Source organism: Strongylocentrotus purpuratus, unplaced genomic scaffold, assembly GCF_000002235.5.
Source record: "Strongylocentrotus purpuratus isolate Spur 01 unplaced genomic scaffold, Spur_5.0 spur5_scaffold_5, whole genome shotgun sequence".
Lineage (NCBI taxonomy): Eukaryota > Metazoa > Echinodermata > Echinoidea > Camarodonta > Strongylocentrotidae > Strongylocentrotus > Strongylocentrotus purpuratus.
This window is the reverse complement of record NW_022145611.1, coordinates 43975389-44003237: the sequence shown is the minus strand read 5'-3', so window position 1 is coordinate 44003237 and position 27849 is coordinate 43975389. Positions and strand designations below refer to the sequence as shown.

The 27849-nt window shown below is 37.0% G+C and overlaps 1 protein-coding gene across 4 annotated transcripts; it reads right to left on the bottom strand.

Moving 5' to 3' along the window:
• Window positions 1-504: 504 nt before the first annotated feature.
• Window positions 505-26530, bottom strand: LOC581180 (mitochondrial amidoxime reducing component 2). Of its 4 annotated transcripts, none has more exons than XM_030999066.1 (8): window positions 26050-26512; window positions 22831-23007; window positions 22020-22140; window positions 5344-5394; window positions 4154-4294; window positions 3473-3537; window positions 2906-2980; window positions 505-2451 (listed from the first exon to the last, which is right to left on the bottom strand). In XM_030999066.1, exons 1-8 carry the CDS (start codon window positions 26271-26273, stop codon window positions 2319-2321), a joined length of 987 nt encoding a protein of 328 aa, XP_030854926.1. In that variant the 5' UTR covers window positions 26274-26512; the 3' UTR covers window positions 505-2318. The 4 variants fall into 4 exon arrangements, with proteins under 4 accessions (XP_030854926.1, XP_030854925.1, XP_786287.3 ...); XM_030999065.1 differs by having other exon boundaries at window positions 5344-5492; window positions 22118-22140; window positions 26050-26509; XM_781194.4 differs by lacking the exons at window positions 22020-22140; window positions 22831-23007; window positions 26050-26512 and adding exons at window positions 6119-6295; window positions 6762-7015; window positions 8056-8205 and having other exon boundaries at window positions 5344-5515.
• Between the last annotated feature and the right edge of the window lie 1319 nt (window positions 26531-27849).

Below are 27849 nucleotides of genomic sequence, written 5' to 3'. Positions count from 1 at the left end.
TAACCACTTCTGACCTTAGGCTTTTTCTTGTAGTTTCCCTTACATCCATCTTCTCAAACATTACTCTTCAATATATATTTGGATTCATCAAAATATAATTTCCACAGGAGAATTTTCATATTTAAGAAGAAAAAAAAGATCATTCAAGACTTACCAGGAAAAGCAATGTACTAATTCTTTATGGATGATTCATTAATTGTTACCTCTGTATTTTTGCCTGTGCATATAAAAAAAAAATATTTCTTACCTGACAGGCCTAAATGTAATTGCATAAAATCACAAACATAATTCAATCTACAGAGACACCTTAGCTTATCACACAAAAGTCTTTGATATTTTGTGAAATTTTGATGAAGGGTGTACTTATAATAGAGACCCAAGAACATGATACAAGAAGCAAAAATTTTGACCAAAAACATTTGTTCAGAATGCTTGGTGAATTATAAGTTTGATTTAACGACCTGGCACAATAGCTAACGAACAAAAAAATAACTCACACCGATATTGTTGCAAAATATTTATAATACGCCATTTAAAACATTCATCAATATCCCTCTCACTAAGTAAAAAAAATGTGTTGAAAACAACATACCAGGAACCAATATAATGACATATTGTATTTCACCATTTATTTTTATTACAGAATTACGAATTTGGTATATGTATGAGGTATATGTAACTAATATATGAGGTATATGTAACTAAAATATACAGCATTAAATGCTAAATATAGGGGCTACTAGAATCCATATAATTATTCTTTACTTTATTAGTTATTAAACATCAATACTTGTATAAAAATAAACATTTAAGCCATGATAGATCAAGTAAGTTCTTTCCATACAATGTATGCATTTGAGTACATGTGCAGCTCATAAGTAAGCTAAAAAACATAAATCATAAAATGCCTCATTAATTGATTTATCAAATGATGCGGAGAGCACTACTTTGCTTAATATAGCAATGCCCCTCAACCTGATGAGACAAGTCAGCTATTACGGGTAAAACAAACATCTTGAACGCTCACATTACTCGTTGTACTAAACTAATTATGCACAATTGAATAGTCCAATGTGGGGATATGAACAGTTCAGCAAAGTGGGCATTTCAAAGATGTAAAGTGGTAAACAAAATAAAAATAAAGCATAGATGTATTTGTACCGATTCTTTTGAGTTCTATTGTTGGTACATGTACTAGTAAAACTAAAACAGCTAACCCATTAAACTACTTAATTTACAAGCAATATGCATCCAACCCCAGCTAAACACTAACATATCCTTTCACTATCTATATCAATATTGATACGTAAATATTAGTTGAAATTACATTCTTGTAGTGATGTAGTACAAGTTTTATGAACCTTACATTAGATTACAAATAAAAGCTCTAATTTTAAATTCAATGTTGATAGAAGGAAAGATTTTTATAAGTAAAATTTACATATCCAAAGAATAACAGCATATCCAAACATGATCATTAACTAATTAACATTATGTTATTTATTTTTTCCATCACAACTACATGCAGATAGGTATTAAGGGATGCATTCAAAACCCATGTCATCTGTATACCTAGTGAGTATTTTTAATCACTATGACATTAAGAGCATTCTTAATTTGTCATGAAATGAGAACTAAACAAAACATGATAAACAACATCAAGAGTACAATCTTAATTTGCGACAAAAAAAAATGATTTTAGAGCAATGTTTAACGGGTCATAACAAATGGAAGACAATTATAGCAAGATACACTAATATCCTAATTACGTCTTTTATTTAGATGTGGACAAAAATGAACTGGAAGAAAAATATTATGACTTTTGATCTGTATCCAAGTTGTATGCTGCATTTTCATTGTTTGTTTATCTATATTTATTTCTTGATGCAACTGATATTTGATTTATTCCATTTGATTATTTTAATCCATCAAAATGGAAAGAAAAAGAAAAGAAAAATAACTCCCCGGCAGTCTTAAACACATGTTTGCCTCCTTACACACTCATAGCAATGTTATCATAATCATATTCATATACCAATGAGGTTCCAATAAGACCATTCAGAATACCAATTTGAAAATGCGAACTGTTAATAGAACTGACACTCAATACTTAATATGTGATTAACTATTGTTTAGTCTTGATTTTGTTCCATACTCTATATAAAATTCATTTCTCCATAGACTATCTCTGCTTCCTGACTGCAGTAATGCCATATAATGAAATAATAATTAATGCCATGTATCGTACAAATCAAGATTGAGGATTATTTCAGGAAGTAAATTGCAAATATGAAAATGATATGACTGGGATATTGAGATCAGTCCATGCTGGCAAAGACAGGATCTCCCAGCTTGATAGAGCCATGGGACTCAACGGCAAGCTGAGTACCAAAGAGAGGAGATGTACCATAGAGTTTCCCATCGGGATCACCAGAGGGCGCCATTCGATATCTAAGATAAGAGAGAAGATCAGGGCCGGGAGGAGGAAAATAAAACCAGTTACACATTGTACCTGCTAATACCTCAATCACAACACCAACTAAACTCCAAGCTCAACTCCAAGCTCAACTCCAAGCTCAACTCCAAACTCAGGACTTCAAACCAACCAATTCTGACCTTGTTTTGAAGAAATTATTGAATCCGTCCGTTGTCTGTCTGGCATCAGTTTTGTTGGTGAGACTTTGTTATCATTTCTATCATGTAATCTACAAATAACATTAAATCTCAAATAGAAAGCTGTTAATTTCAAGACAATATCTAATTATGTGTCCTTAAGCACTGCATTGTATTGATCATTTATATCAGCTTCTATGAACTTCACTATCGCAATCATGACGTTTATGAATTGAATACAAAATATGCTAACAACATGCTAACAAAAGTATTAAAATGACAATCTGCTTACGACTTGAGTGTCTTCAGTGGGTCTCCACTTTCAATGAATGTTCCTGTATCTGGATCAACGGTAGTTTGACGGCATCTATTTGGTACAAGCATACAGTAGAGTAATTAGAAGGAATGTATTGAGGGTACACGGATACGTAGATGGCCAAAGAATACGTTGACGTAGGAAAGACAGATAATCATGCTATGAAACATCACCCATGAATATACATCTTTGCAATAAGAACTAAAAGTTGATGAGCAAAATCAAAATTGATCATGATAAGGGACATGGATGTGCATGGGATGGATTTTTTTCTACTATTGTAAAAGATGCACATGGGTTACCGTTCAGTCAGTACAGTTACAATATTTTGTGTACTATATTTCCTTCTCTTCTCTTCCTTTTCTCTCCTTAAATATTACTTTGTGTATAAACTATTTGATACTATTTTGTTTTAATTTTGTGTGTCTTTTGTGTCTGTTTTTGTCCTTTTTATGATCTCACAACTTTACTTTACATTTGACAAATTTACAAGTATATTTATTGATTATATTTCCCCTATTACTGCACATATTGATGTTTTACCTGCCACATAGATGGGTTGTCCTCAGTACAGCATCTCCTCCAATACGCACATATTTCCACTTGTCCTGTAAAAGCAATCAGTCATCAATTTTATGATTCACTTTTTTAACATGAAACTAAAGATTCATACTGTAATCCCTTAAAATCACACAAGAAACACCCAATTGCCTATTACTTCTCTCAAAATATTAACTAAAAATAAAAACAAATAGATTAATAGAGTCAATATTTAAGGAAACAATGTTGACCTTTGTCACTCGTTTGAAATATCACAATAGCCCTTCTAACTTATAACCCCAAAACGACCCATTTTTTTCTTTCACAATGGCTTCTGGTCTCAGGGTTGGAAGAACAAAAAACATTAAATTTTCTGAATCATTTTTCTGTGGGGGGGGGGGGGGGGTCCTTCCTTTTGCATGTGTTCTAGTTCTCATTTATGTATTCTATCATTGTCTATGTATGTTATCGCTTAATGATATGTTCCTGGAAATCAATTAACTACTTAATTGAATATACAAATACATACATCAATAAACAGATACATGAACAATAAATGAATAAATAAATAAATATGGGATGAACAAATTACTATGGGATGGACAAATAAATATATCAGACAGACAAATACTTTGCAGACTTTTGCTTGCTGAGACTTTATAAGCACGAGAATTAAATAATCACCTCATAGAATGCAGGGGTTCCTTCCACCACAATATTTGGTCTGAAGTTTCTGATCTGCACTGGTTTGTCTAACTTAGAGTTCAAGCTATCAAGGGAAGCAACGCTCAAAATGTTGACTTGGGCAAGGTCCTGATAAGTCGCCTACAAAGAGAACATTTTCAGAAATTATTACTTATTTATTTAAGCAAATTCTTTTGCTAAATAAGCATAATTTTATGAATGATATTGGTATTTTGGGGATTTTGATTTTACATACATTATATAGAATACAAGGGATTATATCGATCTGGGCCCGTTGCATAAAACTTAGCCATGAAATTTAATGCTATTTTCCATGGAAACCTTGACTTGATTAGCTGTTGAGTGATGTTTCCTTCCAATACTTAATTCTCTTCTCAGTTTTACCTCCATTTACTATATTTTCTTACCTATCAACGTTCTGTTATACATGTAATTTTCATAATATTATCTGTGTTCTAGCTCTCAGTAACTTGTGTTAACTTATTATGGGCGTTCCCCACACAAGCTATGATTTTCGGAGGCTTTCGACTCCTTCTATTATCTGAATTATTTACTGTATACTCTATGTTGAAATCATTGTTACATATATAATTCATATATACATTGTGTTTCACATTATACCGTTGAAAAGAAATAAATATTAAAACTCAATTCAAATCATAGCAATATTGGTGACCCAGCTACCATCAGTGGTAAGTTTTATGCAATGGGGTCAAGAAGTACAAAGTTTAATAGCTAGTAGCCAGAGTCAATATAGGCAATGCCATGGTGAAATTTGTGTATGGACTTTGCAAACAGTTTCAAAAGATGAAAGTCCATATGCAGATAATGCCTACAACAGCTAGGTTTGATGTACCACTTCCATACAGACATAACAATGACTGTGTTTATTCAGCAAATAGAATATTGATCTGCATTCAGACCTCTGTTCAACACAACTAGTTAAATAAATGTGATCTCTTCATTTACTTCCCAAAATACTTCATACAGTACTTCATACTTTCAGGCTATTTTCAGTTAAAATCCATCTTTCAAGAAGACCAAAAAGACATGCTACATCATTGAAATTCAAAATGGAATCATTCTCCCTTCACATACAGTCAGAAATGTCTTTGATGCAAAGTATGACAATTCTATTGAATGAAGTGTTGAATAAAGACAAAGCGCACCTGTTCTCCTCTCTTAGCTCTGCTTCCCCATGTAGGGTCATCTCTTAATATCTTTCCCTTGAATCTCTGTGAATGGCGTACTAATTTATAGCCAGGTGATCCTAGGTACTGGCTGAGCCATTCACTGGCTGCTTGACCACAGTCTTCACCTTCAACTGGTAACTTGAATATTCTGAGAGAGAGGGAGAGAGAGAAAGACAGAGGGGGGGGGGGGGGGGGGGGTGGGTAGCAGAGACAGAATGAATAGCAAGAGAGAAAAATAATAGCATGCTAAGAACAGAGAGACTTGTCCTTTCCATGAGAGCTCCTAAACATGTCATCTAGTTTGGCCTACATACATACCAAGCGTCAAATATCTTACTGTTCCAGTACTCTATACATGGAGATCTTGATGATACATCATATCAATTTCATAAATCAGGGCTCAACACCAACAGGGCTCCAGTATACATGGGCAAATTTGTAAACCTCTTGACCCCCCCCCCCCCCCCCCCCCGGCAAAAAAAAAAAAGTTCACATGTGGCCCACGCAAGTAGTACCTACTAATTCTAGGTTTGACCCACTATGTGGTGGGACCCTCCATTAATGTGATACGTCATCATACTTCTTGTCTTGGTACATTTTCACTTGGGAATGAATATTAATAGCACTTCAAGATAAGAATATAGCAAAGAGTAAGCTATTTGCTACATTACATTTATGCAATAGGGTTATTTGTAAGTAAAAGAAAAAAATACTGGAAATATTAATTTAAGACTTTTATAAATGTATTTACCTGACATTACAGACCGGTCCCTTTTGGTCTTTGAGAGATAATGTGAGAGTTGGCATTCCAGGAGCGTTGACCAATAAACTCTCTCTGTCTTCTGAGAGAGACGGAGATATCAAAGCTATGGATGGTTGCTGTCTTTGGGTCACAAATCTGCCTTCAGGACCTACGATGACAAAACATCTGAAATTGAATTAAACAACGTAAATAAATTAATAAATAACATTGCTCTCGTACTGTACAGTGTGCTTGAGTGATAGCAAATTCCTAGGTTTTCCGCAGCCTTTGACCCCATACATTTAAGCACTAAAAAAAATGACTCCTCAGTCCTGAGAATAAGTCAACTTAATAAAAACACATCTATCGGGCAAAACAATGCTAAAACCGTTTGGGACTGCCAGGGACTTATTATTGCTCTTTGAACACTTTAGCAAAGAATGCGCCTAAAGCAGCATGAAAATAGTAGTATGAAAATGTGAAACAGAAGTAACTTGAACAAACACATGCAGTTTTGATTCCATGTAAAATAAAAATGACAACAAAAAATCCCACCTCTTTGTAATACAACGGAAGGGGAGGCAGAAGCAGCAAAGAAAGAAAAAACAGGACCTAAGGCAAGTGAAAGACAAGTTATAAAATGCAATCTCACCTGTCCATGACTCCATCACTCCTCATCCCAAGAGCAACACACTCGGCCTGAGAAACCTCCAACCCTCTGCATGACTTGATAGGATGGACAAAGAGTTTAGACACTACTCCAACCTGAGTGAACTTGCGTCTGTCTCTACGTAAGAGATATGAGATACCTAACACACCTACAGCACACGCTACTAGACCACCAAGAACAAAGTTGTTGCTGGAAAACTCAGGCATGATGTTTCTATGTGACAGTCTCTAAACAATCTGTAAGGAATGAAATATAATACAATACATGAAATAATGAGAAAACGTAATCGTGATATAAACACAATGCTATAAAAGTCAAGATGATTTCAGGAAATTCCAAATCAATACTTTGTCTGTCAAAACAATGCTCTTTGTATATAAAACCGAAAATCCCTACAAGGTCTACAATGTACGTACATGTATCTGTATAGGTCTGTATGAGTCATACCCAAACCTAGTTAAGCTAGCTAGGACAGGATGGGCAGGCAATTTCCCTTCCCCAAATCATCCTCTTCTCCCTGAGGAATATCTGTAAGAGCATCTGCCTCATTTTGAAGTTAGAAGATTCTTGCAGATAGTTGACTCAGTGTGTGGGTAGCCGAGTTCGTGTGCAGCGTGTACACTAATCACTATTTATAAGAATATGGTCCAAGTAGAACGTGTCCATCTGTCTGTCTGGTTTAGCAATCAAAGATAATTATCTTATATTAATTAAAATATACACCTGTAAGTTATTGGCATTATTGAAATTCTATTCTATAGATCAGCTGCTATAGATAGTACAATAAATTGGTCATTTTATATTTTATATTCTCAAACATGTTTAATATTGAGGATAACAAGATCAGTTGTAATTCATTGTTTTTATCATTCAAATGATGCCCTGTCGAGCTCTCTCTCGAGCTTGGAGCGAGGTCTTCTTTAATTATAAGGGACTGTTAGTGTTAGATTTGCACATCAACATAGTGGACTGCTACGTGTCACATCCTTTTAAGGCACTGCCAGTGCCTTAAAATATAAAAGGACGTCACACGTAGGAGTCCACTATATGTCGACGTGCAAATCCATAAGTCCCTCTAGTATTACCAGTGTGCACTAACCCCAGGGAGCTCCGACGCCGACGTCGGAGCTCCCTAGAGTTACCAGTGCAGTATCAGCCTGGAGTATCAGCCTACCAATATGCACTAAAGTAATAGTAGGCCTAATCGCGCCCCGCCCCCGGCCCCGCCCCCGGCCCCGCCCAGCTAGCAGCCTATTGATACCAGCAGAATACACACCTGTGTGTCAATTCAGTTGCAGTTGTATTCCAACCGGAATCCAATTTTTGACGATAGTTTCCTGAATCTGTCCAGAGCCAGCACAAAATTATTAAGCCAATTCGACGCCACATGTAGAAAGCGCAGCGAGCGGTAGTTTTCGTATTTCACGATCGCGCGCGCGCGCGCTGTGCATGCCAAAAATGCTACTAGCTAGCTAGACAGATTATAAGAGCGAGCAGAGAGTTTTAATACGGAGAGAGTGGTAACTCTAAGCACGCACACGAACTGTAGTAACACATTATCTAGATCCGAGAATTCCAGGGATAGCCTAATTAGCTTTAATAATCGAGACACTTCTACTATACTTTTCTATTTAACTAACTACTTTTGCTTTTGCTGAAATCTTTTGATTTTTAAGCCACCGAGGTTGTTATGAATCCAAGTTGATCAATCTGGAAGAGAAATTCACGCACATGATTGGGAGATTCCTTCTCAACTCATCGTTTTCGTGCCATTACCATGCAGCCAAGAAGAAGAAGAATTAGAATTAGAAGAAGAAGAAGAAGAAGAAGAAGAAGAAGAAGAAGAAGAAGAAGAAGAAGAAGAAGAAGAAGAAGAAGAAGAAGAAGAAGAAGAAGAAGAAGAAGAAGAAGAAGAAGAAGAAGAAGAAGAAGAAGAAGAAGAAGAAGAAGAAGAAGAAGAAGAAGAAGAAAGAAGAAGAAGGAGAAGAAGAAGAAGAAGATATGTTTTTTTTTTTTTTTTTTTTTTAATATTTATGTTTTTATTAAACAAATCATCAAGAATCACAATTTAAAACACAAAAAAAATAAAAAAATAAAAATAAATAAATAAATATCTCTCTCTCTCTCTCTCTCTCTCTCCCTCAATTCTTGTTCTTTTGGTTTCTATCCTATTGTCTCATTTATAAAATTCATTAAAAAATGACTTCACGAATCGTGTACACAATGTACTTTAAAACTATTTGTACCAATTCTATATACAGTAGGCTTGCGGTAGCACCATGTGTGAGAGAGAGAGAGAGAGAGAGAGGGAGCATACTGTATATATCACCATGCAAGCCGCGATACTTTATAGAAGCAGCATCTAATTCTATATTCAAGTGTATCAAAAAGTATATTGAAATCCCTGTCCCCTGGATTCCACCTAGGACCCTAGGGGGGCTCGATGCTCATCTGACCGTACAACCCCTGAGCTTCCAGTGGCTCCGCCCCCGGGAATGCACGCTGATTATTGACCTGCCAGTGTCATAAAATTAAGGTATCAAAATAAGCTCATCTGACCGTAATTAAATGCCTAAAACACTTGAGATTCCGGGAGTTTGCCCCTAGTCCCCATACCAATTTACGCTACGCTCTACCTGATTGGGCCTGCATGTAAGAGTGGTGGTGATGCGGATCTTTTTCTACCCCCCCCCCCCCCCCCTCCACACGCTTATTTGCTCATTACGCTACTACTTTATCATTACGTACCAATATTTGGCTCGCATGATTTCAAATTTGCCCCCCCCCCCCCAAGAAATACTGGATCCGCTCCTGGGCTCAGTAATATGATTTATTCAAGTTATTTGCATAGGAATAATAGATAGATAGAATAGATCAGAAGTGTTCTCCCTTACCCACTTAATAACCATCACCAATAACCAATCACAACTCTCGAACCTGTGCATTGGTCGAACACAGCATAGTTTTATTTGGAAGTTGGCACTTTATATCAGCGAAGGACCATGGCATGCCGAAAAGAAATTTCGAGCAGTGAGGGGTAGTGAGCACTCTTTTTTTTTGGCCCTCGAAAATTTGAAAAATCGCATCCCTTGAACGCCAGGGGGGGGGGGGGCCTATCTCCAAAAAAGGATAAAATTAACGTGTTTTTACACGTGTTTTTTCGCAGGGAGGAGCCCTCAGAAGCTCAGGGGTTTTATACATTAAATTATAGTCAGATGTGGACATTTTATACCTTATTTGCGACACTGGCAGGTCATGAATTGGTCTGGGGTCAAGGGGGCGGAGCCCCGGAATCCCACGGGTTTTGGGCAATTAATAACGGTCAGATGAGCATGTTTTTATACCTTATTTGTGACACTGGCAGGACACAATTTGGTGTTGGGTCCAGGGGGCGGAGTCCCCGGAAGCTCAGGGGTTTGGGGCAATAAATAATGGTCAGGTGAGCATATTTTTATATTTTTTTGTGACACTGGCACGACACAAAATTGGATTTGGGTCCAGAGGGCGGAGCCCCAAGAAGCTCAGGGGTTTATTACATTAAATTATCGTCAGATGAGCATATTTTTATAACCTATTTGTGACACTGTCAGGTCACGAATTGGTGTTGGGTCCAGGGGGCGGAGCCCCCGGAAGCTCAGGGGTTTTGGGCATTAAAATTACTGCCAGATGTGCATATTTGATACCTCATTTGTGACACTGGCAGGTCACGAATTAGTCTGTGGTCCTGGTGGCGGTGCACCCAAAATCTCGCGGGTTTTGGGCAATAAATAACGGTCAGATGAGCATGTTTTTATACCTTATTTGTGACACTGGCAAGACACAATTTGGTGTTGGGTCCAGAGGGCGGAGCCCCAAGAAGCTCAGAGGTTTTATTCATTAAATTATCGTTTGATGAGCATATTTTTATACCTTTTTTGTGACACTGTCATGCACAAATTGGTGTTGGGTCCAGGGGGCGGAGCCCCCAGAAGCTCAGGGGTTTTATACATTAAATTATCGTCAGATGAGCATAATTTATAACCTATTTGTGACACTGGCAGGTCACGAATTGGCGTGGGGTCCAGGGGGCGGAGCCCCCGGAAGCTCAGGGGTTTTGGGCATTAAAATTACTGCCAGATGTGCATATTTGATACCTTATTTGTGACACTGGCAGGTCACAAATTAGTCTGTGGTCCTGGTGGCGGTGCACTCAAAATCTAGCGGGTTTTGGGCAATAAATAAAGGTCAGATGAGCATATTTTTATACCTTATTTGTGACACTGCCAGGACACAAATTGTGTTGGGTCCAGGGGGTGGAGCCCCCAGGAGCTCACGGGTTTTATTCATTAAATTATCGTCAGATGTGCATATTCTTATTTGCGACACTGGCAGGTCACGAATTGGTCTGGGGTCAAGGGGGCGGAGCCCCCGGAATCCCACGGGTTTTGGGCAATAAATAACGGTCAGATGAGCATGTTTTTATACCTTATTTGTGACACTGGCACGACACAATTTGGTGTTGGGTCCAGGGGGCGGAGCCCCCGGAAGCTCAGGGGTTTGGGGCAATAAATAACGGTCATATGAGCATATTTTTATATCTGTTTGTGATACTGGCAGGACATAGATCGATGTTGGGTCCAGGGGGCGGAGCCCCAAGAAGCTCAGAGGTTTTATACATTAAATAACCGTCAGATGAGCATATTTTTATACCTTATTTGTGAAACTGGCAGGACACAAATTGGTGTTGGGTCTAGAGGGGCCGAGCCCCAAGAAGCTCAGGGGTTTTGGGCAATTAATTATCGTCAGGTGAGCATATTTTATACCTTATTTGTGACACTGGCAGGTCACTAATCGCGGTGGGTTCCAGGGGGCGATTCCCGCCCCCCCCCCCCTCCTGGATCCGCCACTGCCCCTTCAACAATTCAAAATACCAGTAGTACTGCAATCTCTCCTCATTTAAAATATTTCTGTTGTAATCAATTTTCTGAGAGGAGGAAAAATAGGTCCATGCATCGATTGAGTAAAATAAATACTCTTTGATTGTAACGAAGATTATTATTCTTGAATTGCATTTAAAGCATTAGTCCTAAACAATAGTAATTTAATATAAACATGTACAATTATTATTAGGCCGCACGAGCGCTCTCTCTCTCTCTCTCTTTCAGCTATCGTGGATTACTTTCTTCGGTTTCGCTTTTTCTTTCACTTTTATATTGTTGCCATTATAAATTATATAAATTATTGTATATGTGCTTTATTAATGGTCAAATGAACAATAATTCTATATGTGCAAAAAAGAAACCGTAGACCACATCTCCTCGTTTCTACAGTACCCGTATAAATTATTTCGTTCCTTTCATTCTTTATAGTTCACTGCAAGTGCTTTTTTTTAAATACATGTAGAGTGATATGTACGTATCACCTCAGTTCCTCTCTCTATTTTCGTTCTATTTATTCCTCTATCCTGGTGAAGTTAAAATGAACAAAGTTTTAAAAAAAAGCACCTCAGGTTGACACACATATATAACTAATATAGGTAATTATACTTGTGACTAAAAAGGGGCATACATTTCACGAATGTCACTTTATTGATTTATTCAGCATCTATTGAGTATTGTGTTTTTTCAGCATTCAGATTATATGATAAAAACTAAATGACAACAGTTAAAAGACATTTGGATTGACTCTTGGTGTTTTAGAGTTTATATCGAATGATTTTATTTCTCATGCAAAACATAATAAAATGAATAAGTATATTACAGATAATATATAATGAAATGACAAAATATTAATAGCACGGGAAAAGAGGAACTAACTAGAAACAGAGCTTGTTGAAGTATTAGTTCCTCAGAGGCTGATTTACAATTTGTCTTGAAAACAAAGTATACATACAAAAATAAAAATAAAATTGAAAAAAATGTAGCAAAGAAATTATGGATTTTGGTGGTAAAAATAAAAAATAAAAGAGAGGAAAAATGGATGAATATGGTAGAAGGCAAAAAAGAAAGAAAGATAGAAAAGGAAAATGAAGGATTGCAAAAGCTCTAGAAAAAGGAGGTAACATCAGCAGCATGAGGGAGAAAGGGATTGAGTCGAGAGTCTAACAAACCGAGATTCATGTACATTTATATTCACTTATCAGCAATGTCAACAATGCAGCTGATCGGCACATACATTCATGCATATGGGATAAAGATGTAAAATCAGTCATGCTATAAATTATTACATTACAATCCGATTTAAAGATACAAATCTGATGGTACACGTTATATAGACCTTTGCAAAATGTGATATTTCAAAGTGATGGAAATCAAAATGATTTTGTCCAAATAACTTCCCCTTTTGTTCAAGCTTACGTAAAGAATTAAGATCAAATGAGGAGTAATAAATCAAGTTAGGAGTAAAGTCTGCACAGAAGTAGGATTTGTAGTAATACAAATAAAAAAGGGGAAGAAAAAAATCGCATCACAGCCACATCACAAATTCATAAAGTAACAGACCATTGGGGGCCTTATTCTGTAACTGAAAAGCTTTAAATAATTTGCAATATTAATAACGAAATTATTGCTTATATATTCTGTAGCGTATAACCAACCAATCGGACTGACTGCACTTCAATAAATAGCGACAATTTCAAGCATGATGCGATACCGTTCACAAAAGGCGATTCAACAACATTGGGCTTGTCTGGAAATACTAAATATTGATCACAATCAGAAAGATGACTTTTCCCAAAATTGAGAATCATTTGCAGCTAAATTACTACGCCCCCACTCGGCAGACTAAAAATTCAACCAAAAAAAACCTTCGCTTCTGACGTCATACTTCGATCGTCAACTGAAACAAAAAATGTCCTTTCAAAATAGAGATTAGTATCTTACATTCCGGCCCCTAAATGTGAAGAGCTATACTGAACATTTACTTCTCTAATCTCTTCTTATTCTCAACCTGGACTTACAGGTATATACTTTATCCAAAATTCCAAAGGAATCCCAAAATTTAAAACATAGCTATCTATACTGAATGCCTTCATGCACCAATTAACAAATAACCTAATTTACATTAATTTTCATGAACACCTAAGCAACCAAACAGCTTTCTTTGCAAACGAAAAAGAAAAAAGTTGTTCATGTCTAGATTTCCTTGTTACAACACCAAAAAGGACTACAATTTCCTTTTTAAATAAACTTACAACAAAGTTGGTTGTCATACTACCTGTATCAATGTATAACATGCTTCAATATTAACTTTATAAATTCCTACATTAGAATATGAAAACCGTATATCACGAAAACCAAAATTTCACTTTGAAATATCTCTGTTGGCAACTGTTACCACTACAACCACTTCTTTCAATCCCATACACACTAAAAAAGAAATCTTGTTATGTGTCACCCAATAAAAGGAAATATTGATTCTGTAATCAACACTATGTACGATTTCACAGATACTGTTTTAAACTGAATTGAATTCACATACCAATTCCAGTACACATATAGTCATGTTGTTGTACCCAATTATATCTTCACAAGACATCATCTGCTAGAAAATATAAACTTTCCTAGTCGAAACTTCCAAGTCCCTACATAGACAAATACATCATCTGCATATACCATTTCAATCTTTCTATACACAATCTGCATATATGACATTATCGATTCTGGTATTACATATTCTACCAAATAGCCAACGCCATGTAATTTGGTTGTCATGGAAACAGTAATAAACGACATATCATCAACATGTATAACTGATTTGAATGTATTCATTCTGCTACTTTAAGCTTTCTCCTCTGGAAATAAACCTAATATAGAATACATACAAATGCATTCATCATATGAATATAAAGTTTGTTTAGAAGGTTGAAAACAAAAATGTTACTTTTTAATATCGTGCAAACATAAATTACACCATGTCAGTCCTGCATTATGGTATAATCCATTTTCTTCAAAAATCTTGTTCTTTGACATTCTCTGAGTTATTAGAGGATCAGAATAATATGTATTTCCTCTTATGACTAAATATCAACTTTTTCTGGCAACAGTTTTTTCTCTTCTCTTGCTTAGAACTTCTTCTAAAACGCTGTCCTTTCCTCAAATTTCTTGTCAAAGTCTCTAAAAATTCTCTGAAAGTTGCTCAAATGTTGACACCTTGTCCATGATGCTGACGCACAAAAATTCCTTAATTTCTTGACTGATCAATGTTACTCTAATACGCGAAAAAGGATCAATGTCAGTTCCGCTTTCTGGTTTTAAGAACACAAAACACAAATACCTCTACAATTGGCACGGGACAGCGCTAGGCTTGACCCCTCATCTTAGAAACACAGAAATGTCTCCAAGAATCTGCCTCCAAATTAAATAGAGCTTTGTAACTGGTCTCCCCGCAGTACGCTGGTTCAGGTCTTCACTTCACACTGTCGATCGAAGCCTTTCTCTTCTGGCCATGTCTGAAGGACTCTTCCCAAAGGCCAAACATTGTGGTGTGAGTGCTCGTCGACTGACAGTACCAAATCGTAAACCTGGATGATGAGGGAGGTATCGACATGTTATGTCACCTGGTTGACAATCTTGCTCTTCCACCTCCTCGACACAACCTTCTGTGTACTTGTAGTGCAGAGAGTCATCTCTACCTAGCTTCCTTCTGAGACTCCGCAACCTTTGTTCTGCTACCCATTGGTTGTCTGTCAAGCTACATGTAGGTCGTTTCTCCTTGAAGGGTATGTGAAACTGGTACTGTTCCATCTCTTTGCACGTCCCTTCATTCTGTATGTCAAGTGCCTTTCTGTCCTTCACCGACATTCCTTTATTGTCTGGAATAGCAGCAGCAGGGCCATGCAAGGACCATCCAAGTACAGTTTGTATAGCAAACGGCTCATCTTCTTCCTTTCGTCTACGAACCTCTAAGGGCATTAGAGCAAATGGCGCATCTTTCCCTATCAGGAGTCCCACTTCTTGTCCGCAGGCAAATGGTAGATCCAGCCCCTCTAAGTGCTGCCATCCTCCTTTATCTTGCATACTGGCCATGTCGTCACTCAGTATGTTGGTATTCCTGTTGGTGAAACCCTTCTGAAGTTTTACTCTATCTGTCATTGGACCTGTGTCGACCATAAGACTCTCAACTCGAGTCTGGATCCTTCCATCAGGATTGTCCAAAGTTGATATGGAAAGTATGCGCTCTTCCCCCTGTGCTGACACTTTCCTTACTAGGCCCTCTGTGCAGAAGAAAGTGGTCGAACCAGAGTCCAGTAGAGCGTAGGTCCGAACACATCTATCTCCATCTGCTGCCTGAACATGCACTGGACCTATGGGAAGTACACATCGCATACCGGCCCCTATGGCGATTCCGTAACTTGCTTCTGACCCAGTTAATATGGAGCCATTCTGTTCTGTGGTTTCACTCTGATTAGTGGTGGTATCATACTTCAAGGGCTCTCCATGCTGGGAGAAGTCCTTGTCTGTTACAGTAGCGCTGACCATGTTGGGTTGCAACTCTGAGGGCCGTCTCAGCTGGTAGACACCCTTCTCTAAATCTGTAGCCATGCTGGGCTCCGTCGTCAAGGCCCCTCTTCGTTGAGAGACATCTTTATCTGCAGCAGCAGTCATGCTCTCTCCACGCTGGGAGAAGTCCTTGTCTGTAGTGCTGACCCTGTTAGGTTGCACCTGTGAGGGCTGTCTCAGCTGGTAGACAGCCTTCTCTAAATCTGTAGCCATGCTGGGCTCCGTCGTCAAGGCCCCTCTTTGTTGGGAGACATCTTTATCTGCAGCAGCAGTCATGCTCTCTCCATGCTGGGAGAAAACCTCTTCCTCAGCTTTTGCCATGCTGAGTCTTGTCTGTAGCTCAAGCTTACTCCTTCTCTGCTTCAGCTTAAACTCCTCCAGTTCAAGAGCTTGTTGTTCGTTGAGAGCTGCTGCCTGGGCTGCCAAGGCCGCTCTCTTCACCATTGCTTTGACTCTAGCTCTGGAGGTACTGCTTGTGCTGCTCTTGCCAGTCTGGCTTGCTGAATCCCCGGGCTTGACGGACTCTTGATGGGACATATCGCTCATGTTGACTTAAAGCACTGTTGTTGAACTTAATGTAGCGTATAACCAACCAATCGGACTGACTGCACTTCAATAAATAGCGACAATTTCAAGCATGATGCGATACCGTTCACAAAAGGCGATTCAACAACATTGGGCTTGTCTGGAAATACTAAATATTGATCACAATCAGAAAGATGACTTTTCCCAAAATTGAGAATCATTTGCAGCTAAATTACTACGCCCCCACTCGGCAGACTAAAAATTCAACCAAAAAAAACCTTCGCTTCTGACGTCATACTTCGATCGTCAACTGAAACAAAAAATGTCCTTTCAAAATAGAGATTAGTATCTTACATATTCAATGATTTTAATTTCACACTTCATTTAATCTTTCCCTCTGTAAATTAAGTAATAAACGTTGGGGAACCACACTAGACAATTTTAAACAATACTACATTATTTTAATCAAAGTAATGTGGATTCAGTTATTTATCTTTGAACTACCAGACGGACACAGAAAGTAAAAAAAATTTGCTAGGACGATGTACGATTTTTATTCTGGGGTGACACTTTCCCAATACTTTTTCTATCGTACTAAATCCCCGTAAATTTGTCCACAGATTTTATGTAAAATAAAACCTTAGTTGTATTTGTTGATCAATACTTATACCAGATTGATGAGGTAGTGTATAAAGATAATATATTAAATTATGAAATAAATTTAATTTAATTCAATCCAAGATGAAGATTTAGGAGATAGAGAATGAAGAATTCAGACCATGCTGGCGTAGACGGGATCACCTAGATTGATACATCCAAATGATTCAATAGCAAGGTTGGTTCCAAACAGAGGAGCTGCGCCATAACGGTTCCTGTAGGGATCGTCAGGAGATGCCATCCGGTATCTAAGATGAGAGACGCAACAATGAAATAAGAAGAAAGAGAAGAAACAGGTAAGAGGGAGGTTATAATGATTAGAAATTTAGAGAAAGGACAATAGGACAGGAGAGAGAGAGAAAGAGAGAGTAAGAGAGATAAAGAGAGAGAAAGGGAGAGAGAGAGAGAGAGAGAGAGTGGACGAGCAGCACTGGGAACAAGAGTGACTTAAAAGACCAATGCCTAACAATAATTAAAATGACACTACGAAATGATGTGTGCTGATGAAGGCTTGCTTGAGCTTTGCTCGTCAAATAATTTAGCTCACAACTATTATACATGACTTGAGATTTAATTTGCTGCCCTAAATTTCATCAGTACATGGTTTAATCTTTCCAATGATCACGGGAAATGTTTGCATATTTTATAGAGATTGTGATATTCTAAAAGAAACAAATATAATATGACGAGATGCTTACGACTTGAGTGTCTTCAGTGGGTCTCCATTCTCCATAAATTTCCCTGTATCTGGATCAACAGTAGTTTGACGGCATCTTTGTCAGAGATTTGGAAAGGAAACACATTACGTTGGGTATTATAGGACCATTTCTCTTTGAAAGGTCTCTCATGAAAATTGCATCCATATATTTTAATTTAGCACATAAATAAATTCTAAGTCAAGACAACAGCAGTTTGTAAGTAAATAAGCAGACATAAAATAAATTTACGTTTCAAGATTGATTCAGTGCAAATTGTGTTGCTATCAAATAAATCCCGTTTTACCAAAACAAATTGCTGAGCGAGTACACTTATTTTCCACATTTCAACTGCAAATTGTTGTTATTAAATTTGATGTTCTAAAAAATAATACGCAACATCAATGAAAAATCTTTTTAAAAACTGTGCATTCCACAAACAAAAACAAACAAAATGCTACACACTGATATTTATAACTCTATCAGATCATGTCAGTGTGGGTTTAGGTTTGAATAGTCATAATTATGAACCATACATCCAAATTATTTTACCTGCCACAAAGATGGGTTGTCCTCAACAAGATATTTTCTCCAATTCTGACATATTTCCACTTGTCCTGCGAAAAATGATAAAAACCCACTTTAAAAAAAACGAAAACTTTCGTGCATTCGCTTATAATTATGTACCAAAAAATTGACAGATTTCATCATTTTATTAATCAAAATTAATTTTTGTATTAATCCATTTTCGATAGAAAAATTTCAAAGTAATGGATGTATGCCTGCAAAAGCTTGCACTGCTCAATATCTCACCTCACTTTCGAAAATCTGGAAATGGGTTTGTTAAAATCTCTGACGCCAATGTGTAAACAAGAAGTAATCGGGACACGCACTATATAATAAAATAAAATTATATGACTTTACAACACACATCTCTCACCATGACACCAGGGGGGTGTTTCATAAAGAGTTCGTAAAGTTACGCATGACTTTACGAACGACTTGTATATGAAGTGCCAGATAGGATGCCCAAAGTTTTTTTCTGATATTTCTCATAACCTCAATTAAATTATGGCAAAAAATATACTTTGCATTAAAAATGGTTGTTATAATAAAAATATTAATCTACATCTGCACACTTCAACTTAATAAATAATAATCAATAATGATTGAGCATCCCATTTGGCTTTTCATATACAAGTCGTTCGTAAAGTCGTGCGTAACTTTACGAACAGCTTTATGAAACACCCCCCTGATGGTATTTGACCTCTACCAACTGGATCATAAATAAACAAATACTCATTTGTATACATAGTTAAATCGGTAATAAACTGCCAATAAATCTATTGTGAGAATAAATTCACCAGCAGTATACATTAGAAATTGCCTACAGCCCTTTGGGAAACCATGGACACAATTGAAAACAGGCTAGTTTCAAATTCCTTTCAATCCGTTACCCACACCCATGGGTAAAATGATGAGAAATAGTAGTTCGCTCCAATTTTTCAAAAAATTTCACAATTCGTAATTTGTCGATAGTCTAAGGGACGGCTCATGGTATCCTCTGGAAAGGCCGTTATATAAATCTAATTATTATTACAAAGGCTTAAGAGTTTTTTTAGTCGTTTATTTAAATGAAGAGAGCATGTCAAATTCTATGGATTAATGAACGTTACCAAATCAAACTCTTTAATAAAACAATGATGAGCACACATTACTCCATAGAACTGGAGAGAGAGAGAGAGAGAGAAGGGGAAGAGGGGGGGGGGGGGGGGGGGGGACGTGATAGGCGGTATAGTTGCAAACATCTAGAACCCACCTCATAGAATGCAGGGGTTCCTTCCACAACAATATTTGGTCTGAAGTTTCTGATCTGCACTGGTTTGTCTAACTTAGAGTTCAAACTATCAAGGGAAGCAACGCTCAAAATGTTGACTTGGGCAAGGTCCTGGTACGCAGACTGAAAACAACAAATCGGACATGAACCATATTCATTGTGACACATGGCTGTATAGAATAGTGTACATAATGAATGATAATGACATTAATTTTAAAAGGCTTGGAGTAAAAAGTAAGAAAAGTTTATATAAAACTAAATTAAAGAACAAAAATATAGAATAATTCTAAAACATGTTTACAAAATATGATATAATAAGTTAATACAATATTATGAATATAAATATGGATCGACGGATAAAATTGCTTATCAGAGCATTTGCAATACTCATCAGACTGTATAACAATACATCGCCCATTGAATGATACACTGTAGTATAGACAATGTATCGGTAAATCAGGCAATATAGTGGTCCACATGAGTGATCTTTAAAATAATTCGTTTTTATAAAGAGTAGGACTCGTATAATATATATGAAAATCTCTTTTTTTTTTTTTTTATTGTTTTCAGATGGAAAGGCATGAGATCATTTTGGATTTTATACATAAGATACAAGTTTAGTATAGGCCTACTTAACTCTTTGACGAAAATAATGATTACTAAGAAAGTTCAGATACCATAGTAAAATGAGGTGTACATAAATCTGCGTTTAGTATAAGTCTCGCACAGCGGTTTTGTACTTGTTTAAACTCTTTTTATTCAAGTTCAAGTTCAAGTTTTATTTCCACATCTGATTTTAAAAAACACAAGTACAATTCATATGCATATATGCAATAACAACGTTAAAATGAAAGATCTTCAATTTAAATCATAATGTGGTGGGAAAAAACAGAGGCCAATGACCTATCAAGGTTATTCCCAAAGATAATAAAATGTACACAAAAATGTTCTTATATATATATATATATATATACTAAAAACGAGATAGAAATACAAAGATTAAAATAACACAAAACATCAATATATAGAATTAAACCAGACAAATCCATTACAAAAAACAAAACAGAAAAGGCATTTATGTAAAAATAATCCTAATTATGCATATTCATTTACAAGATATTTCTTGAGCTTTCTTTTGAAAATTGATACTATTGGACATAATTTGAAGTTCTTGAGGCAATTTGTTCCATAAATTTGGTCCGGCATATATAATTGTTGTTCTTGAGAAGTCATAAGTAAACATTGGTAGGTGGAAAAGATTTGATTGACGAGTTTCATAATTATTAGTCACATTTCTATTACATATAAAACAATCATCTAGAAACTTTGGAAGTATATTGTTAGAAGAAGATAACATAAAGATACCAATCTGTTGCGTATATCATAGATTGTTAATATGTTATGTTTTTTTAATACATAAGCAGTGTGGGAGAAAGGATGTAAGTTAAATTTAATTCGTATTGCACGTTTCTGCCGAATTTAATATGTTACATATATCACTCCCCCCATTTAATATTGCAGTAGTCAATGTTCGGATTATTATAAGTAATCAAAAAAGCATTTGTGCAAAAGATATCAAAAGCGTCTGATACAACCAATAATTCCTGACAATTTATTACAAAATGCATCAATGGGACAAATTTAACATAAGCAAGAATCAATTATCAATCCAAGGTACATTAAATTGACATGCTTTGTAGTTTCTTGTTCTCCACCTTCCACGTGTCCCAGTTAACACGCATTTTGTTTCTGTATACGTTTAGATTTATTAATCTATTCTCCTCGATCCATAGTACTAGCTATTGCCAATTACTGTGTATAAAAAGTACATAACAAGAGATTTTTATTTGTCTAAATCGGAAACTCTTCGCTGACACAATAAACGGATGTACCAAACTGTATACTCCACAATGGGTGGTGACGCAGTAATAAGAAACTCAAGAAGACAGCAGCACGCCAGCAGAGTGCAAACATTTAATTTAAATAATTATCTCACCCTTTCTCCTCTCTTTCCTTCGCTCCCCCAAAGAGAGTCTTCTAAGAACACCTTCCCCTTGAATCTCTGTGAATGGCGTACTAATTTATAACCAGGTGATCCTAGGTACTGGCTGAGCCATTCACTGGCTGCTTGACCACAGTCTTCACCTTCGACCATCAATCTCCATAACCTGATAGAGAAAGTGTGTGGGTGAATGCGTATGAGAGTGTGTGGGTGAATGCGTGTGAGAGTGTGTGGGTGAATGCGTATGAGAGTGTGTGGGTGAATGCGTGTGAGAGTGTGTGGGTGAATGCGTGTGAGAGTGTGTGGGTGAATGCGTTGGAGAGTGAGATAAGAACAAGAAACAGAAGGTTAAATAAGAATTTTAAGAACTTAACTGATCAGAATGCAACCATTATTTGTACTGTAGATTTGAAATCATCCCAAAGATACACACGCACACACGCACACACACACGAACACCCACACAGGGAAGACACTTTACATTATTTTGAGTAAAATTAACGTATTGTGACCAAATCAATGTAAACATGGAAAGAGATAAAGAAGGAAGATGCAACAAGATATTCAAAATTTTCCTTGTTTTAAATACGTAGGTCCATCGATGTGAGAATAGACCGGTTTACTAAGTTTTCAAACTTTTTGCATACTTTTTAAATAAAGTATATTCTTTACAACCCGAAAGTTCGCCCGAAGCTTGTCCGACATAGCAACAAGTAATATATGCAGACTGGATTCCTAGTACTGTAGATTACTGTAATAACTCGTCAGAAGGTCCCCAGGAAAGAAATATTGCAGTGTTGAAACTTCGGATAATATCGGGAGTCTATATTTTCTAGGAATGTAATGAGTCACATACTTGATATTATAGACAGGTCCCTTTGGGTCTTCGAGATGCACTGTGAGAGTTGGCATTCCAGGAGCGTTGACCAACACACTCTCTTTGTCTTCCGAGAGAGATGGAGATATCAAAGCTATGGATGGTTGCTGTCTTTGGGACACAAATCTGCCTTCAGGACATACGATGAGAAAAGATCTGAAAAAGAATTGGAACAAATGAAAAGAGTCATGATTTTTTTTAAAGTATTTTCAGTTCTGAGTTTCCCAGTTTGCGTTTCCATTATAAATAAAATACTGATAGTTGATCGTACACAGATCGAGAAATTATTTTCATCATAACTTCAATAAATTGTTATTCTTACTTAAAGTAAACATCTAACATAATTCTTTTAGTACCTATACACAAATTATCAAATTTTGGAAATATAAGTATCATGGTCCAATAGGCCATTTCCGTAATGTAAACAAATTAAATGCACACATCTTTGTGAAGTGCCTCGAACGAATTATTTCATTCACCTGTTTCGAATGATATCTGAAAAGTCGGAATGCAAGTTGCATACATGACTTGTTACAAGGTATAAGCATGGACCCTAGTACAGATGGACTTATAATGAGAAATCTTTTCTTTGATCACATCATGACCACCGCCACCTGATAATGTGTATGTTGATGAGGATATTCATTTGACGCGATATTAGGGACTTTTAGATTAGGGACTTTTAGATTCGCACGAAGACAATGGGGATTGCGACGATCGACGTCCTTTTAATGCACTGCCTTGAATGGACGTCACACGTATCAGTCCACGCAAATCTAAAAGTCCCTAATGAGTGGACGAGAACGGCGTGAATGTCCACTGATCTTGCGTGTCCATGGTAAGCCGTTTTAACATTTATTCCTATTTCTTGATATCAAGAAATGATTTCATGTTGTAAAGCAATGGTAATTCTTGGTATCAAGCAATGGTAATTCTTGGTATCAAGAATTAAATTCTCGATATCAAGAAATAGGAATAAATGTAAAAACGGCTTGCCATAGACACGCATGGTCAGTGGACGTTAACGCCGTTTTCGCCCACTCAATCTAAAAGTCCCTTTAAATGTTGATTATGTAATCACGCATCATCACAGACAAACGAACCTTTTACATTTCCTCAGATTCTTTTCGCTGGGCCAGGGCCCGGAGTGTATAATTCCAGGATAGGTATCGTGATTTCAAGGGCCCATGACATCGAAATACAAGTGTATTCCTGTTGGTGTGCAGTCCTGCATACATCTCATATTTGATATGTAAACTTCTGAATTTGTTTCATAGATTTTTAAATAATTTTTTAAATATTTGTTTTTCAACTTGCAAAGCTCCACCCCCAAAACCTCCAGATCTCATTCCCCTTGTGACATCATCTGTCAGTCATACTTGAGAAAGTGGTATGTATCTTTGCCGAAGTCGACCACCTGTTATAATACCACAAACAATAGCAACATATAAGTTGCTATGTCAGACATGTCAGACTAAACTAATATTCTAGAATAGACAATGGTATGTAATTTCCCCAGCTTAGCACACGTTCATAATAGAATTGCATGCTTCCATACATAATGTACAATACATCATCATTGCCTTTGTCTTCCTGGTGATACTACAGCATGTCTGACATATCAGCTTGTATGTTGCTAGTGTTATAACAGGTGGTCGACTTCGGCAAAGATACATACCACTTTCTCAAGTTAGCTCATTGATGACTGACAGATGATGTCACAAGGGGAATGAAATCTGGAGGTTTTTTGGGGTGGAGCTTAGCAAGTTTGAAAAACAAATATTTCAAAAAATATTTAAAAATCTATGAAACAAATTCAGAAGTTAACACTGAGATGTATGCAGGACTGCACACCAACAGAAATACACTTGTATTTCGATGTCATGGGCCCTTTAAGACCAGTTAGGGGAGCAGTGAACCCCAAATTATGACAATTTGTGTGATATTAGATTGATGATTAAAGAAGTGGACACTGGTAGACGTACAGCTTGCCAAACTTCAGTCTTTACTGTCCTATTACCTTCTATTCTTTGGAAATGAATAGGATATGTTTTAAAAATGAAATTTGAAATCATTGTGTTTCAGCCAAATTTACAGGTTTCTCTTGTAAACTACTTCTAATTTCCTATTGAAAACTTCATATACGTCAATATTCATAATTATGTACGCCACAACTGCTCATGCATTTCCGTGACTTTAAGCGATTCGGTTTCTTTTGCGCATTTTGTAGATTCTTCAAGGCACAGATCTGCTTTTTCTTTTATGGCTGACTGGCGGCGGTCGTGACCTGGTCGTTATGAGATCAAAGCTTGCAAGCATGTTTGGAATGTTATTATGATACTTTTGACAGAGTCAGGTGCATTAATATCTTATGGTCCCGTTCAGTGTCCATTTAATAGTGGGTCCACATTATCCGTGTTCTGCGCAAAGGTCGTGTTTAGAGCTAGTCAGTAGGGACTTTTAGATTTGCGTGGACTGAAACATGTGACTTCCAAGGAAGGTCGTGGCAAGTTGGCCGAGTAAGAGCGTATGGACAACATTAAAGGTGTAAGTCAAATATGTATGGAATATTTATGGCTGCAGGGATTAACTTATGCCGACTATGAAGCCGGCCCGTCTGAACACATGGCTAATGTGGATTGCCCTTCCTATCACTATGAACACGACAGACAATGAAAGCGGACAAAATATACAGTTCCTCAGGTAAACAAAGGGACATCCCTTCACTGCTATTATGTAAAAATGTGTAGAACAGGTGTCACATGCATATTAACCTGTTCTACACATTTTTACATTAATAGCAGTGAAGGGATGTTCCTTTGTCTACCTGAGGAACTGTATATTTTGTCCGCTTTCATTGTCTGTCATGTTCATAGTGTATGTACGTCACTTAATGCATGCAATTTGCATTTTGGCGCCAGTTTAAATGGCAATAACGATAATGCATGTTGGTTGCTGCCATACCATTTGACGACGTACGGCAAAACTCAATAACAGATCTTCAATTTACTTATTCCATTTGTAATCATCTTTGTATTGTTGTTTATGTTATGGGCCCATACACCAACCTACCATTGGCTAAAGCTAGACCCTTATCCACCCCCCTTATATTGGAACAACATACACAAATATTGATCGTACAAACTGTATTAATTTTCCTTGTGGGAAGGGGAGATTATAAATTATAATTAATCTCACCTGTCCATGACTCCATCACTCCTCATCCCAAGAGCAACACACTCGGCCTGAGAAACCTCCAACCCTCTGCATGACTTGATAGGATGGACAAAGAGTTTAGACACTACTCCAACCTGAGTGAACTTGCGTCTGTCTCTACGTAGGAGATATGAGATACCTAACACACCTACAGCACACGCTACTAGACCACCAAGAACAAGGTTGTTGCTGGGAAACTCAGGCATGACTATTTTCTTTTATCCTCTAGAGATTTCAATCTGGATAAAAGCAGAGATATAACGTTAGTTGTGCAATTTGTTCAAGAAAATGAACAAAGCGAAAAAATGGTTAACTTCAGAATCCACTCCCATTTACCACTTATTCCACCCGGGACGAACTTTGGACGACACTGGACAGAATCGCGTATAAAGTAGGCCTACTAGCCGTAAATATATGCGTTTCTGTGAATCATTTCCTTCCCGACAATGTTGATATTACTTTCCAATTTCTTTGATATCGATTGCCCGAATGACCTCAATATGGCAAGATAAAGACAGGCTGCAGTAGCAGTAACTCTTATCTATTTTGTTATTATATACCTAGCTAGAACACGCTTATCCTAATGGTTACGTTTGGTTGTGATCAGTGGCGTACGCAGGATTTTTTCGAGGAGGGTGTTTGAAATTTCGGAAATCGCGCCGACCGATATTTAGCTCAGTGAGGGGGGGGGGGGGGGGGGGGGTACTAAGAAAACACTTTTTTTTTGCCCCCGCAAATGTGCAAATCGCGCCGACCGATATTATTTGGTTCAGTTGGGGGGGGGGGGGGGGTTAAGGAGTATTAATGTTTTGTTAACACCCCCCCCCCCCTACGTACGCGCCTGGTTGTGATACTAGACTAGAACGGGGCTTCAAAGTCTATGTTTACTTTAGCTCTTTATCAGAATTCGACTGAAACATAATGATGATAATATCAGTTAATCTGTCATAGATTTCATGGCAGTTGAGTTACAAAAATATAGGATGTTGAATGTCAAGGGTGATTCAAATTGATCTACAATGTAACAGGGTGAACGTTTGCTAGAGTAATTTAGCCCAATCATTCTTTTACTATGGAGAAGTTCAGTAATAAAATTTTTAAAATGTAAACTAAAATGAATACCATCAGTGTGTGGAAGGCTGACTTGGGTTTTGACAGCTTTTGACAGCTTTAAAGCGCTTGCTAGAGTATTTTTTTCGCTTACATAAAAGCATATTCAAAGGGTCTGAACTACAACATGATGCAGAGGAATACATACACTCTCGACTCCTTATGAAGGACAAAGCAACTCGATAGCATAGTCCAGTGTTTATTACTTATCATATTGACACGTCTCCCAATAGAATTAAAGATAAAGGTGAGTTCTGGTCATCCGATAGCATTGTGAAAGAAAAGGTGTGGAATGGATCAGAAAAAGTTGATCATGTAGCATGTAGGTATTGGTGTGCACTGCAAGGTTCTGGATTCATCAGAATCATAATAAATTCGGCCCAGTCTTGGTAAAGTAACAAGCACTATACACAGAAAGATGTATATGGGACTACACAAATAGTGTCGGGGCTACTAACCTTGATTTCCTAATCTTTCTATATGCTCATTACTCAGCCAGTATACATTTTCTACAAATTTTTTTGGCAAATGACAATATTTTATTTGTAACCTTGAACATTCAGTGTAAGTTTCGTTTGATTCTGTGAGAATTAATTTTGTCTTTTATACCAAAACTCAACTTTATCTTTAAGGTGATAGAAATCATCTCTGAATATCACTGTACACATAATT